A 12611-nucleotide genomic window follows, 5' to 3' on the forward strand; every position below is an offset into this window, starting at 1 on the left:
ATAAGTTCTTTCTCAAACCACTAAATGCTGTCGAGCAAGGTCGAACTCTGTTCTGCTCTCTCGGTGAAGTGTAGGCTGGTATTCCTCACCGTCCTCTTCTAAATAATCATCAGACTGCAATTTATCTTCGTCTTCTTCATGCCTTCTTTCAAATTTTTATTGAGCAGTGGCTAAAACCTGTGTCACTGCGTTTAGCTTTTCTGACACTTGTCTGGGACAAGTCGTCGCCATTTGGCTTGCCTGCATAGATAATGAGTTGACATGCTCCAGTCTGCCAATAAAATCCTTTTGAAAACTACATCCCTGGGTGATGTGCGGCATTTCCAAGTTATCATAAGAGTCAGGGGAACTTTGGTGAAGCTAAAGTCACCAGTATAATAATACCAAAACAACGAAAAAGCTTTTGCAATAGTTACTGAGCCGCCCTTTAGGTACAGCTATTGTGGCAGTGGCAGGGGAGTGAATTCTCCGCCTTTTGAGAACGGCTTACATGGCAGTCTAAAGGTTAAGCAGGCAGACTGATCTATATATGCTACACACATCTGCTTTAAAAAAAAAAGAAAAAAAAGAAGAAAAATAAAGGCAGATGCCTGACCTATGCATTAACCTCAAAGCCTTGAGAGACTCCTATGTTTGAGTAAATCAAATTCAAATCATGCTGTTTAAGCCCAGCGACCACTAAGGCCATATCAAGGCTGACACCATGTTAAAACCATACCCATGTCAGATCAGTATAACAACCTAGTAAAAAGACCATGTATCAGTTAAAAATCTTACTTGTAAATGAAATCTCAGATTTTGTTAAAAATGGTTGCTTCTTTTAAGAATTCAACAACTTCCCTGCCCAAGGTGGGACATCACGAAACAAAACTCTCAGAGAATCAGCAGTATAATGTTTCACTCTCATGTCATGCAAGTCCCAGCAGTCAGTCAACAGATGTTTCACCGTCAGTGGTGCATGACGCAGAATGCATCAAGGAGCCTCTTCTCTTTTCAACAAGTGAGAATGCTTGAGAAAAGTGTGACCTGTTCTCAGTCGGCAAAACACTGTCTCTTCCTTATGAGTTTTAAAAACATTTGGTAGTAAAACATTCAAGTCTGGATGGATGTGGTAAAGTTTGTTATCTGCCTGGTTATTCCAGTCCTCCTGCCAGAGATTCTTTATATAACACTGAACTTTTGTTTTTAAGTCAGTGTAAGGGACAAATGACTTAGAAATCGCTCCCTTTGTGGCATCCGTGGCATGGCAGTCAGCAGTTTCATTTCCCTGGATACCCACATGACCAGGCTCCCAAGCCAGAACAACACGATAATCATTCCTTGTCAATATGGTAAAAATCTAAAAAAATTTGAAAGCTCCAGATGGTTGACATTGTGGCCTGCAATGGCTTCCAGAGCAGACAGTGAGTCAGAAAAACAATGAAATTATTTTGTTTTGACTTTGAAATAACTTTCAGTGTTAAAATCAGAGCAGACCCTTCCAAGGGGATATGCTTTCTTCATGACCAGTCTGGAACAGAGGGACAAAACAGGCAGCAACACCTTCATCACATTTGGAACCATCGATAAAAATCTTCTCAAACAAAGGAAACTTTTGACAAAGCTCAGCAAAGTAGGTTTTGTAAGCCAAGGAACTGGTGGAGCCTTTTCAGAATGCAGCAAGGTCAAACCGGACTTCTGTTGTTTGAAAAGTCCATGGTGTATCGGGGAATTAAAATCTGACACCACTCTGAGGTTGATGCCAGCCAGTTCTAGATGAGGGAGCATGTGAAGACCAAAAGGTAGAATACAGTTTGGATTCTCTTCTTATCTTTTTTTGAATTGTGGATCAAAGACACAGTCGTAGGCAGGGTTCAGTGGTTCTGAAAACAGTTTAATGTAATAATTCAAAGAACATTTTAGTCTGCGGTTGGAAAGCAAGGGTTCCCCCTGCCTCTGCATGCAAGCTGTACACAGTGGTGGTGTGGAACACTCCCAGACAGAGTCGGAGTTCTGCTGGTGTATGGGATCAAGAATTTTCAAATATGAGCACCCCAGTCTGTGTGTGCCACAACACGCAAGATGTTTAATGCGTGTTGACATGATGTTTTCAAATGCTTGATATGATTAAGAAAATTTAACTTCTGGTCAGAAATGATGCCCAGAAATTTTGCTTTTTTGACCGCTGGAATGATGTTTATTTTCCAAGCTGAATCTCAGGGTCTACAAAAAACTGCCTAAGGTCGTGAAAATGAATGCTGTGTGTCTTTGATGTAGAGAAAGTGAACTTGTTCACTTCTGCCCACTGCTGGATCTTGTCTAAACATAACTGAAGTCAGCGCTGGACACCCAGATAAGTTCTGCCACTAGTGTAAAGGGCAAAGTCATCCACAAACAAAGAACAATCAGAATCCTGATGCACCAGCTTGACAATATTGTTGATTTCAATACTGAAGAGAGCAGGAGAGAGGATGCTCCCCTGCAGAACCCCCATCTCTTGTTCATGAACATTGGAAAGACAAGTACCAACTCGAACCTCAAACTGTCGCTCGATCACTGGCCACTAAGCCTCCTGATGATAAGACCAGCCTGAACCCCTCCAGGGCCCAGGAGGTATGTTTGAGTAAAACATTAACATGAAATGGAAAATGAAAAATAGAGAAATAATGAAATACTTTTTGATAAACTGAAATGGAAGACACATAGAAGGTGAGTGATTGAAATACAAAATAAAAAATGAAAATGGGCCAGTGACAGTAGCTATTACATATCTACTTTAAAAAAAAAAAAAAGAAGAGAAAATTACCGCTGAATGTAAGCGGCATTTGAATAATGAGGATGAGGGTCTTTCATTGTTAATTCTGCTGATTATTAACACAGCCTAGTTTGGAAATAGTGGCAGCACTATGTTCCATAGTTAGGCTGGAATTTTTTGTATCTGATTGCAGTGTATTTTGAACACACTGCAGAGATTAATTCATCTTTCTTACATGTGTCAGCCAGAGTCAGGAAACATAATCCTTTTTCCCCCTTATTGTTTTTCTTTGTGTTAGCTTCCTTTGATGTATGTCTTGTGATGTCTGTGACGTTATGTCAGCAGAGACGTCAGTCTAGGCCAGGAACCATGGGAGATGCTGCGAGTGACATGTCCGGTGCCTGCTACCAAGTTCATCCACAGCATGCACGTAGCAAAGAGGTGAGCACCACTGACATGTCTGTGCCCTGTGGTCCTGTCTCTGACCCAGACAACAGCTGTTGTTGTTCCTGTTGTCTGGCCATGGTTTGTCCATGTGGCTGAATCTCAGAGTGTTGGTTCTTCTTTTGTTGTTGGGTTTTTTGTTGTTTTTTGGGGGTGGTGGTGGGGGGTGGGGGCTGGTATGGGGGGTGAGGCGCTGTCCATTCTTCAGTGCTGTTTCAGTGGCATAACCCCGACACTTCTCATCTGGAATCCTCCATACACAGTCACACCTGGACTCCTGTCACAGACCCGGCAGCAGCAGTCCACAGGGAGCTATCAGTGTCAGGCTGTCATGATGTCACACCTTAGAGGAGACCCTGCACTGCTCTGCCGAGTCACATGCTGAGTGACAGTAGCGATGTTCAGTTGTGCCTCTTCAAGGTGCACAGAACATCACCACTTATCCACCTACTGGTGATGATAATTGATTTCTTGGAGGCAGGCTTAGTGAAGTCCTCCCCTTTAGCTCAGACTGAAAGAGCCTCTCCTGAGAGAGTGACTGTGACTGTCTGTGTGGATTTCTGCCCATGTTCCTGATCCAGAGTGTAACACGGATAATGTAAAGCTGCTGTTGTAAGTTGACTTCAACCACAGCCATCAACAGCACACAGATTCTGTCGCTGTTCTCATAACCATCAGACACTTTGTGGGTTCTTCCACGCATGACTAAAGACACAAAGTTCTTGCGAAAATGGCCCTGTTTTCAAATTGGGCTTTTCTCAGGACAGCTTGTACTTTACAGACGCAGTTCTGTGATGGGCAATTTGCTTTTGATGTCCCTCCGTTCAGATTGTAGAGTGATTCTACAGATAGTAAATGTTATTTCTGGAAATTGTGTGTTGTAAAATCACTCAGTGAAAAAAACCCAGGTCCTCTTGTATTTTCTCCTTTGTTGTGTTTGTTCTCTTGAGGTTGTTTTTCACCCTGTACTGCTGCTATTGTGGATGACTGTGCTGTGTGTGTGTTTCAGTAAACTATCATGGGAAGGTTTGGTAAGCCAGTGTCTGCACACCATGCCTCGCTACTCCACTGGTGGCCTGCCTGTATCCTTCTGCTCTGTTCTGTTCCCCTGTTTCTTGGCTGCAATTCCCATGTTCACTCATATCTCTGAGTGGGCTTTTACGTGTTTTTGCCCCACCATTCAGGCAGCCATACTCCATTTCAAGGGTGTACATGCTGTGTTTCCCAAACCCACCAACACCGATATAGAATAGATGGTGAACACTGATATGGATTATGGGATCTTCAGATTGTTTGGCTGATGTTCTGCATGTGTGTGCACTCAAAGGGGGCTCAGGCATTAGTATGTCTGTACATCTGTTGACCTGCTAGTGCCTGAGCCCCCTTTGTGCATATGCACAGGAAGAACATCAAGCACACAAGCTGAAGATCCCGTAATCCATATCAGTGTTCACCATCTGCTCCTTGTGTTCTTCTTCTTCTTCTTTGTTCATGGGCTGCAACTTCCACATTCACTGGCATATACATGAGTGGGCTTTTACTTGTATGACAGTTTTTACCCTGCCATGTAGGCAGCCATACTCTGTTTTTGGGGGTGTGCATGCTGGGTTTGTTCTTGTTTCCATAACCCACCAAGCGCTGACATGGATTTTCAGGATCTTTAACGTGCATATTTGATCTTCTGCTTGCGTTTACACATGAAGGGGGTTCAGGCACAAGCAGGTCTGCACACATGTTGACCAGGGAGATCGGAAAATCTCCACCCTTTACCCACCAGGCGCCATTACCAAAATTTGAACCCGGGACCCTCAGATTGAAAGTCCAACACTTTAACTGCTCGGCTGTTGTGTCCGTCACTCCTTGTGTTCTTTCCTTGACCCCCGAGCAGTTCAGCACACTGTCTGGCGTTGTAGTTGCCAGGGGCGACACGACAGGATCCTTCCCAGCATCTCTTCAGCATGGTGTGAGTCACAGGATCCGGAAAGCTTGGAACTGTGTGGACTGGAACCCCTGCCCCCTGTACACCTGGACAGGTCTGGTTGTGCCTGTGTCTGTGTGTGTTTTGAATTGTAGACAGTGATTTTTTTTATTTATTGAACTGAGTGACTTTTTTGAATGTAAAAAACTCCCAAATATTTGTATTTTAATCTTTTTTTTTTGTTTTTGTTACACACATGAAACAAAATGTAATTTAAAGATAAAGATACAAATCACACTTTTATTTACTGGGAAAAAATGGAAACAAGAATGAATTTGTCTGTACAGACATCAGCCAACCAATCTTTGTTAGGATATGACATGCGCACTTTTCTGCTTGATTTAACATCACACTACATGCAATACATGCATATGATATGATATAGACCTGCTGGACCTATTATAATATTGATCACCATGTGGTTTAGACCTTTAGACACACAATTTTCATCATGATTGAAATGATCTAGTTTGACCTTGACATCGACGGGTGCAATAGCCAAGTGGTTAATGCGTTGGACTGTCAGTCTGAGGGTCCTGGGTTCGAATCATGGTGACGGCGCCTGGTGGGTGAAGAGTGGAGATTTTTACGATCTCCCAGGTCAATATATGTGCAGACCTGCTAGCACCTGAACCCCCTTCATGTGTATATGCAAGCAGAAGATCAAATATGCACGTTAAAGATCCCGTAATCCATGTCAGCGTTCGGTGGGTTATGGAAACAAGAACATACCCAGCATGCACACCCCCGAAAACGGAGTATGGCTGCCAACATGGCAGGGGTAAAAACGATCATACACGTAAAAGCCTGCTCGTGTGCATACGAGTGAACGTGGGAGTTGCAGCCCATGAACGCAGAAGAAGAAGAAGACCTTGACATCGAGGCAAGGTTGTAAGGAAATGGTTTTAGCTGTGCTGATTTGTCAAAAAACTCTTGGACTGATGCAGATGACACTTGACATGAAAAAATTGCAGCACTGATTTTCTCACAGTTTGTAGCTTCTGTTCTGACATTGGTCTTTTCAGGGATGAGAAGTCCTGTCCTAACAGTTGGACATGCAATTTACTGAGTGTACTTAAAGATATTATTGTTGCCAGATAAACTTGAGCGAAGTGACAGCTTGTGGAGTCTTAAGGCTGTTCTGTGATATGATTTACAGACAGTGAAATCACCCACCAAAAAAGAGTGTGGTGGGTAATTTAAATACTGTTTGGACTGGTTTTTTTTTTTTTTTTTAAATTCCAGTAATCCATTGTTTTCATCTTGACCTTGTAAGGAGAGGATTGGATTAGGGGTGAGACGTAATTTTGCCTGGTGTACACATTGTATCTAGGGGACAAGTCTCATTTTCAGGACTGCCTGTGTTACTGTTTTGTATTGTCTTGCACACTGTCAGTGTGTCACACCATGAGAATCATGCATTTGGCTACGTAAATGACCAGTATGATGATATTGATGATGATGATTACTGTGATGATGCATGCAGCATTCCAGAACACCTGCGGACCCAAGGACAGCGCCTCCATCAGCATGGCTGTCAACAGCAGCTGTGTGACCCAGTATCTGGATACCATCTGTCAAAGGTCGAAGGTCATGCTGGAAGCAGGAGCCTACCTGCACTGGTACGAACGTTACAACACAAGCAAGGTGAGTTTCAGTGATGTCACTGAGATACAGTGCAGTACAGTATTGCTTAATTAATCCCCGCCAGGGGGAACTTTTGTGTCGAATTAAACACAGATAAAAAATGTTGTAAACGCCAATGATAAGAACGCACAGGCATAAACCGCATGATGCATGTGCTCTCATCATGAGTTCACAGTGACCCCCTGTTGGTTCACGAGTTGTTACTGGACAGCTGGTGTTGGGCACGTGATCAAAACTTGAGTGTTGGCATATATGGGAACTGGGTACAGACAGTTTCAGTTTCAGTTTCACTTTCTCAAGGAGGCGTCACTGCGTTCGGACAAATCCATACACGCTACACCACATCTGTTGAGCAGATGCCTGACCAGCAGCATAACCCAACGCGCTTAGTCAGGCCTTGAGTGCATGCTTACATATTTGTGTACCTATGAAAGTGGATTTCATTTTACGTAATTTCGCCAGAGGACAACATTCTCGTTGCCATGGGTTCTTTTTCAGTGCGCCAAGTGCGTGCTGCACACGGGACCTCGGTTTATCGTCTCATCCGAAAGACTAGACGCTCAGTTTGATTTTCCAGTCAAACTTAGGAGAAAGGGCGAGAGCAGGATTCGAACTCACACCCTCACGGACTCTCTGTATTGGCAGCTGAGCGTCTTAACCATTCTGCCACCTTCCTCCTTAATAAGGAGGTACAGACAATAAGGAGTAATGTCACTGAAGCAGCACAGAATGTAAGAGCAGAGAAATAACAAAAAAATGAAACAAAACAACAACAAAAAGACACCCGCCAACCACCTCCTCTCCTTCAAGACTCCCTTGTGATACACTTTAAAAAAAATCCATGTTTTTATGTATTGAGTATAATGCATTTACTGTTATATTTATATTTTTTGTATTCTCTAAACTTGGCACTTTGATCTGATATTCGACCCAACAAAGGATCTGTCATTATTATCATTTTTTGTTCAAACAGGAACTTCTTTTGCTAAGCATGGAAGTTTTATTTATTGCAAACGCTTTGGTGTAGATAGCAGAACAAGGGAAATTACTCTGCTGGGGAACTTAGTTTGCTTTAAACTGATCTTTCTCATCTTAAACATTACATTTTGAAATTATACTTAATACATAAAAAGCTTGGATTTAAAAAAAAAAGTGCATCACAAGTGAGTCTTGAAGGCCTTGCCTCTCTTGTTTCAAAATGTAATGTTTAAGATGAGAAAGATCAGTTTAAAGCAAATTAACTCCACTAGCATTACAGAGTAATTTCCCCTTTTTACTACCTGCACCAAAACGTTTGCACAATAAATAAAAATTCCATGCTTAGCGAAAGAAGTTCCTGTTTGAACAAAAAATGATAATAATTACTGCTCTAGCTGTTGGGTCAGAATATCAGATCAAAGTGCCAAGTTTAGAGAATACAAAAAATATAAATATAACAGTAAATGCAGTTTGCATATAATTAGGCTTCATTCTTAATTTTTTTGTGCCAATCCCAGAAGCGCAATATTGTTTTAAACAAGATGACTGGAAAGAACTGGATTTTTCCTATTTTTATGCCAAATTTGGTGTCAACTGACAAAGTAGTTGCAGAGAAAATGTCAATGTTAAAGTTTACCACGGACACACAGACACACAGACACGCACACAGACAACCGAACACCGGGTTAAAACATAGACTCACTTTGTTTACACAAGTGAGTCAAAAAGACACCCGCCAACCACCTCCTCTCCTCCCCCCAAACTGTGTTGTTGTGGTGTGACACGACTTTGGTCAGGCATACAGTGGAGGACAAACAGAGACAGAAGTCACCATGACAGCACAGCTGGAGGACCAGCCACCGTGGCAAAGTGGCTAGCGTCATGGACTGACTGGTGGGAGGACACAGGTTCGAATCCCAGTGGAGGCGGGATTTTTTGGCCAGCTCCTGCCCAGAGTTCAGTGTGCTGTGGGCTTAAATGGGAAGACTGGAGCCACACAGTCAAGTATCATCCACTTTATGGATTCAACTTTAGTTGTATTGCTCTAATTTCCTGACCAACACTGCAAGTGTCTGTATCTCTTGGGCCTGGTTAACGCTGGGATATCATTATGACGGGAAGTGAATAGTGCAGCCTTGTCACGTAGTCCCATACCTGAATGGACCTCCCTAGCAGCATTGTCATCATCATCGTCATCCTCTTCCTTCATCATTGATATAAAGAAAAAGTCCCAAATAATGTGGCCTTTCTTGCCCTGCTCTCATGGTGTCCTCAGTTTCCATTCACCTCCACTTCTGTGCTTGGGGTTAGTCTGCTCAAGGTCTTCAGTGTCGGCAAATTCATGGGGAATTGTTGTTGGAGGGACATGATGGCGGTCTCCACTCCAGGGGGGATGCTTACTCAGTCTGGCTTCACAACAAAGCCTTTATTGTTGTCAGTAGGAGGCTTAGTAGGTGGTGTCCTAAGTACGTTAAATCAGAACAGGCACTACTGAACACCACTGAAGTGACTCAGCGGCAGTGTAGGGTCTCCTGTGGTGTGTGCCCTCCTGGTGACCTAACATCAGTGGTTCACTGTGTACTGCTCACTCGACTTCGACACGAGACACTCAAAATGAGTGTGTGGGAGTAATGCCACTGGAACGGTGCAGATGATGGGTTATCAAAAAAAGTAAAACAAAACAAGCAAAAAAAAAAAAAGTACAGCTGAAGACTGGTCATTCAGCGACAATCACTGGCCTGTGGATCTTTATTTCAAGGATAATGGATAAACATTCTTTATTTTGAGGATAATGGATAAGCATTTGTATGCTTTTCTTTTTTTCCATCCGGTCCCTGCCCAATATAGGAGCCTGGCCAAAGATGAAGTAGACCATGCCAGAGGTCTCAGTCATTCTGCTTTATTTCCTCTCGATTGGAGTAAAAACTGGAATGAAAAAAAAAAGTGCAGCGTTAAGATTCATTTTTAAGCAGACCTTGTGTTGCATGTGCAGACCAGTCTGCATGCTTCATGCCTCCTTGAAACTGACATCAGAGTTAGTCAAGTGTTTGTGTTGTATTAACTTTGTTGTGTTTGTTGTACTCAGGGTGATATAAAATGTGTTCATTGTGCTCATCTGCATAACAGATATAACACAATGTGTTCATTGTGTTAATCTCTAAAATGAATCACCATGTTAATGAAGCTGTGTGGTCAAGAGTTAGGCAGGGTGACACAAAGTATAGATTGCTGTGTTGCTTGTGTCATTCAGGAGGACATGGAGGAGGCAGTCAGTGTGTTACAAGTCTGTCAAGATGACTACAGAGAAGCCACCATGCCTGGATGACTGGTGTGTGTGTGTGTGTGTGTGTGTGTGTGTGAGAGAGAGAGAGAGAGAGAGAGAATGAATGAATGAATCTTTATTTTTCAACGGTGAAGATATTAGCACTTTGGCTGACTTACACATCTGCCGTTGTTCTAAGAGACACACAAACATGTACACATATAAATGTAGTTATACTTAATACTTAATACATGTATGAGAGAGAGCTTTTGTGTGTACCACAGTATTAATTTGATATGGTTTATGATGATGATAACAGTGTGTGTTTGTGTGTGTGTGTGAATTAGTATGAGAGAGAGAGAGAGAGAGAGAGAGAGGAGAGAGAGAAGGGGAAAGTTTGATTGTGTCAATACAGCTGCAGAAGATCAAGTGTGCATGTTAACTGTCCGTATCAGCATGTGGTGGGTTATAGGAGCATGAATGTACCCAGCATACAAACACATCCTGGGTCAAGAGACCAAGCTGTCAGCACTTTACAAGCACAGTCATTGCATAACAGGCTGCCTCCTTGGGTAGAGCCAGCTGAAGGCTGCCTTTGGGTGCTCATCATTTGTTTCCTTGTCGTTCAGTCAGGCTTCAGATACACACACACACACATGCGCGTGCACTAACATATATTCATTGTAGGCTTTACTGCAAAATTTTGCTAGGGACAGCTCTCCTTGCCATGGGCTCTTTTACTTGCACCAGTTGCATACTATGCATGTTACTTGGCTTAACATCTCCTTTGAATGTGGGAGCTGCAGCCCACGAATGCAGAGGAGCAAGAATGAGAGGAGATATTCAAGGATCCGCATCTAAACAAGGATGAATGCCAGACAAGTTCTGTCAATACCTGATCTTTGAATAAGTCCAGTGTCTGCAGGCTGCAAAATGTCCTTTATCAGCACTGGGGTAGAACAAGTATTTGGTGGTGGTAAAGGTAAAGGTCTGATGATGACAAAGGCCTGGTGATAGTGGTAAAGCTTTGATGGCGGTTAAGGTAAAGGTCTGGTGATGGTAAAGGTCTGATGGTGATATAAGTTTGATGCTGGTAAAGGTCTGGTGGTGGTAAATGTTTGGTGATGGTAAAGTCTTGAAGTAGTAAAGGTGAAGACTTGGTGATAAGGGACTGGTGGTGGTAAAGGACTGGTGGCAAAGGTATGATGGTGTTAAAGGACTGGTGGTAAAGGCCAGGTGGTGGTAAAAATCCTGATGATCGTAAAAGGTCTGGTGGTTTAACGGTCTAGTGGTGGTAAAGGCCTTGTTGTGGTAAAGGTGAATACTTGGTGATAAGGTGTGATGGTGGTAAAGGACTGGTGGTAAAGGTCTGGTGGTGGTCAAGGTCTGGTGATGGTAAAGGTCTAGTGGTGGTAAAGGACTAGTGGTGGTCAAGGTTTGGTCGTGGTAAAGGCCTTGTAGTGGTAAAGGTGAAGACTTGGTGGTAAGGTCTGATGGTGGTAAAGGACTGATGGTAAAGGTCTGGTGGTGTTAAAGGTCTAGTGGTGGTAAAGGACTAGTGGTGGTCAAGGTTTGGTGGTGGTAAAGGCCTTGTAGTGGTAAAGGTGAAGACTTGGTGATAAGGTCTGATGGTGGTAAAGGACTAGTGGTAAAGGTCTGATGGTGGTAAAGGACTGGTGGTAAAGGTCTGGTGGTGGTAAAAGGCCTTGTAGTGGTAAAGGTGAAGACTTGGTGATAAGGTCTGATGGTGGTAAATGACTAGTGGTAAAGGTCTGATGGTGGTAAAGGACTGGTGGTAACGGTCTGGTGGTGGTAAAGGCCTTGTAGTGGTAAAGGTGAAGACTTGGTGATAAGGTGTGATGGTGGTAAAGGACTGGTGGTAAAGGTCTGGTGGTGGTAAAGGACTGGTGGTAAAGGTCTGGTGGTGGTAAAGGACTAGTGGTAAAGGTCTGGTGGTGGTAAAGGACTGGTGGTGGTAAAGGACTGGTGGTCAAGGTTTGGTGGTGGTAAAGGCCTTGTAGTGGTAAAGGTGAAGACTTGGTGATAGTGTGTGATGGTGATAAAGGACTGGTGGTGGTAACGGACTGGTAGTAAAGGTCTGGTGGTGGTAAAGGACTGGTGGTAAAGGTCTGGTGGTGGTAAAGGTCTAGTGGTGGTAAAGGCCTTGTAGTGGTAAAGGTGAAGACTTGGTGATAAGGTCTGATGGTGGTAAAGGACTGGTGGTAAATGTCTGGTGGTGGTAAAGGACTGGTGGTAAAGGTCTGATGGTGCCAGAGGTCTGGTGGTGATGAAAACATCTCTATGATAGTGAAAGGTCTGGTGGTTGTGAAGGTCTGGTGATAGGTGTCAGGACCTGGCTGCAGTGCTTGGAGAAAGGTCAGGAATTTGGTCTGTGATCAGGTTTCCACTGGCTCTGTCTATTGTTTCTCTCATGCTGTCTGTCTGTCTGTCTCTCTCTCTCTCACACACAAGCTCTTGTATATATTATAATCACCCATATACAGGCACTAATTGTTGATACATATTATTTATTATTAAGAATCTTTTTTTATGGAAAAGAGCAAGCA

General features: G+C 43.2%; 1 protein-coding gene across 3 annotated transcripts in view; it reads left to right on the forward strand.

Moving 5' to 3' along the window:
• LOC143292490 (tubulin delta chain-like) overlaps window positions 1–12115 on the forward strand; it is an 18821-nt gene extending 6706 nt beyond the window's left edge. The window contains exons 8-13 of one of the 3 annotated variants that reach the window (XR_013056653.1): window positions 3077–3175; window positions 4188–4260; window positions 5067–5211; window positions 6643–6803; window positions 10033–11929; window positions 11961–12032. Coding sequence is in view for 2 of the 3 variants with exons in the window: in XM_076602825.1 (XP_076458940.1) it covers window positions 3077–3175; window positions 4188–4260; window positions 5067–5211; window positions 6643–6803; window positions 10033–10107 (553 nt within the window). In the remaining variant the exon portion in view is untranslated. Of the gene's footprint in view, window positions 1–3076; window positions 3176–4187; window positions 4261–5066; window positions 5212–6642; window positions 6804–10032 lie in introns of all 3 variants that reach the window. The other 2 variants (XM_076602825.1, XM_076602824.1) reach the window with 2 other exon arrangements.
• The last annotated feature ends 496 nt before the right edge of the window (window positions 12116–12611 follow it).

Source organism: Babylonia areolata, chromosome 18, assembly GCF_041734735.1.
Source record: "Babylonia areolata isolate BAREFJ2019XMU chromosome 18, ASM4173473v1, whole genome shotgun sequence".
NCBI classification, from domain to species: domain Eukaryota; kingdom Metazoa; phylum Mollusca; class Gastropoda; order Neogastropoda; family Buccinidae; genus Babylonia; species Babylonia areolata.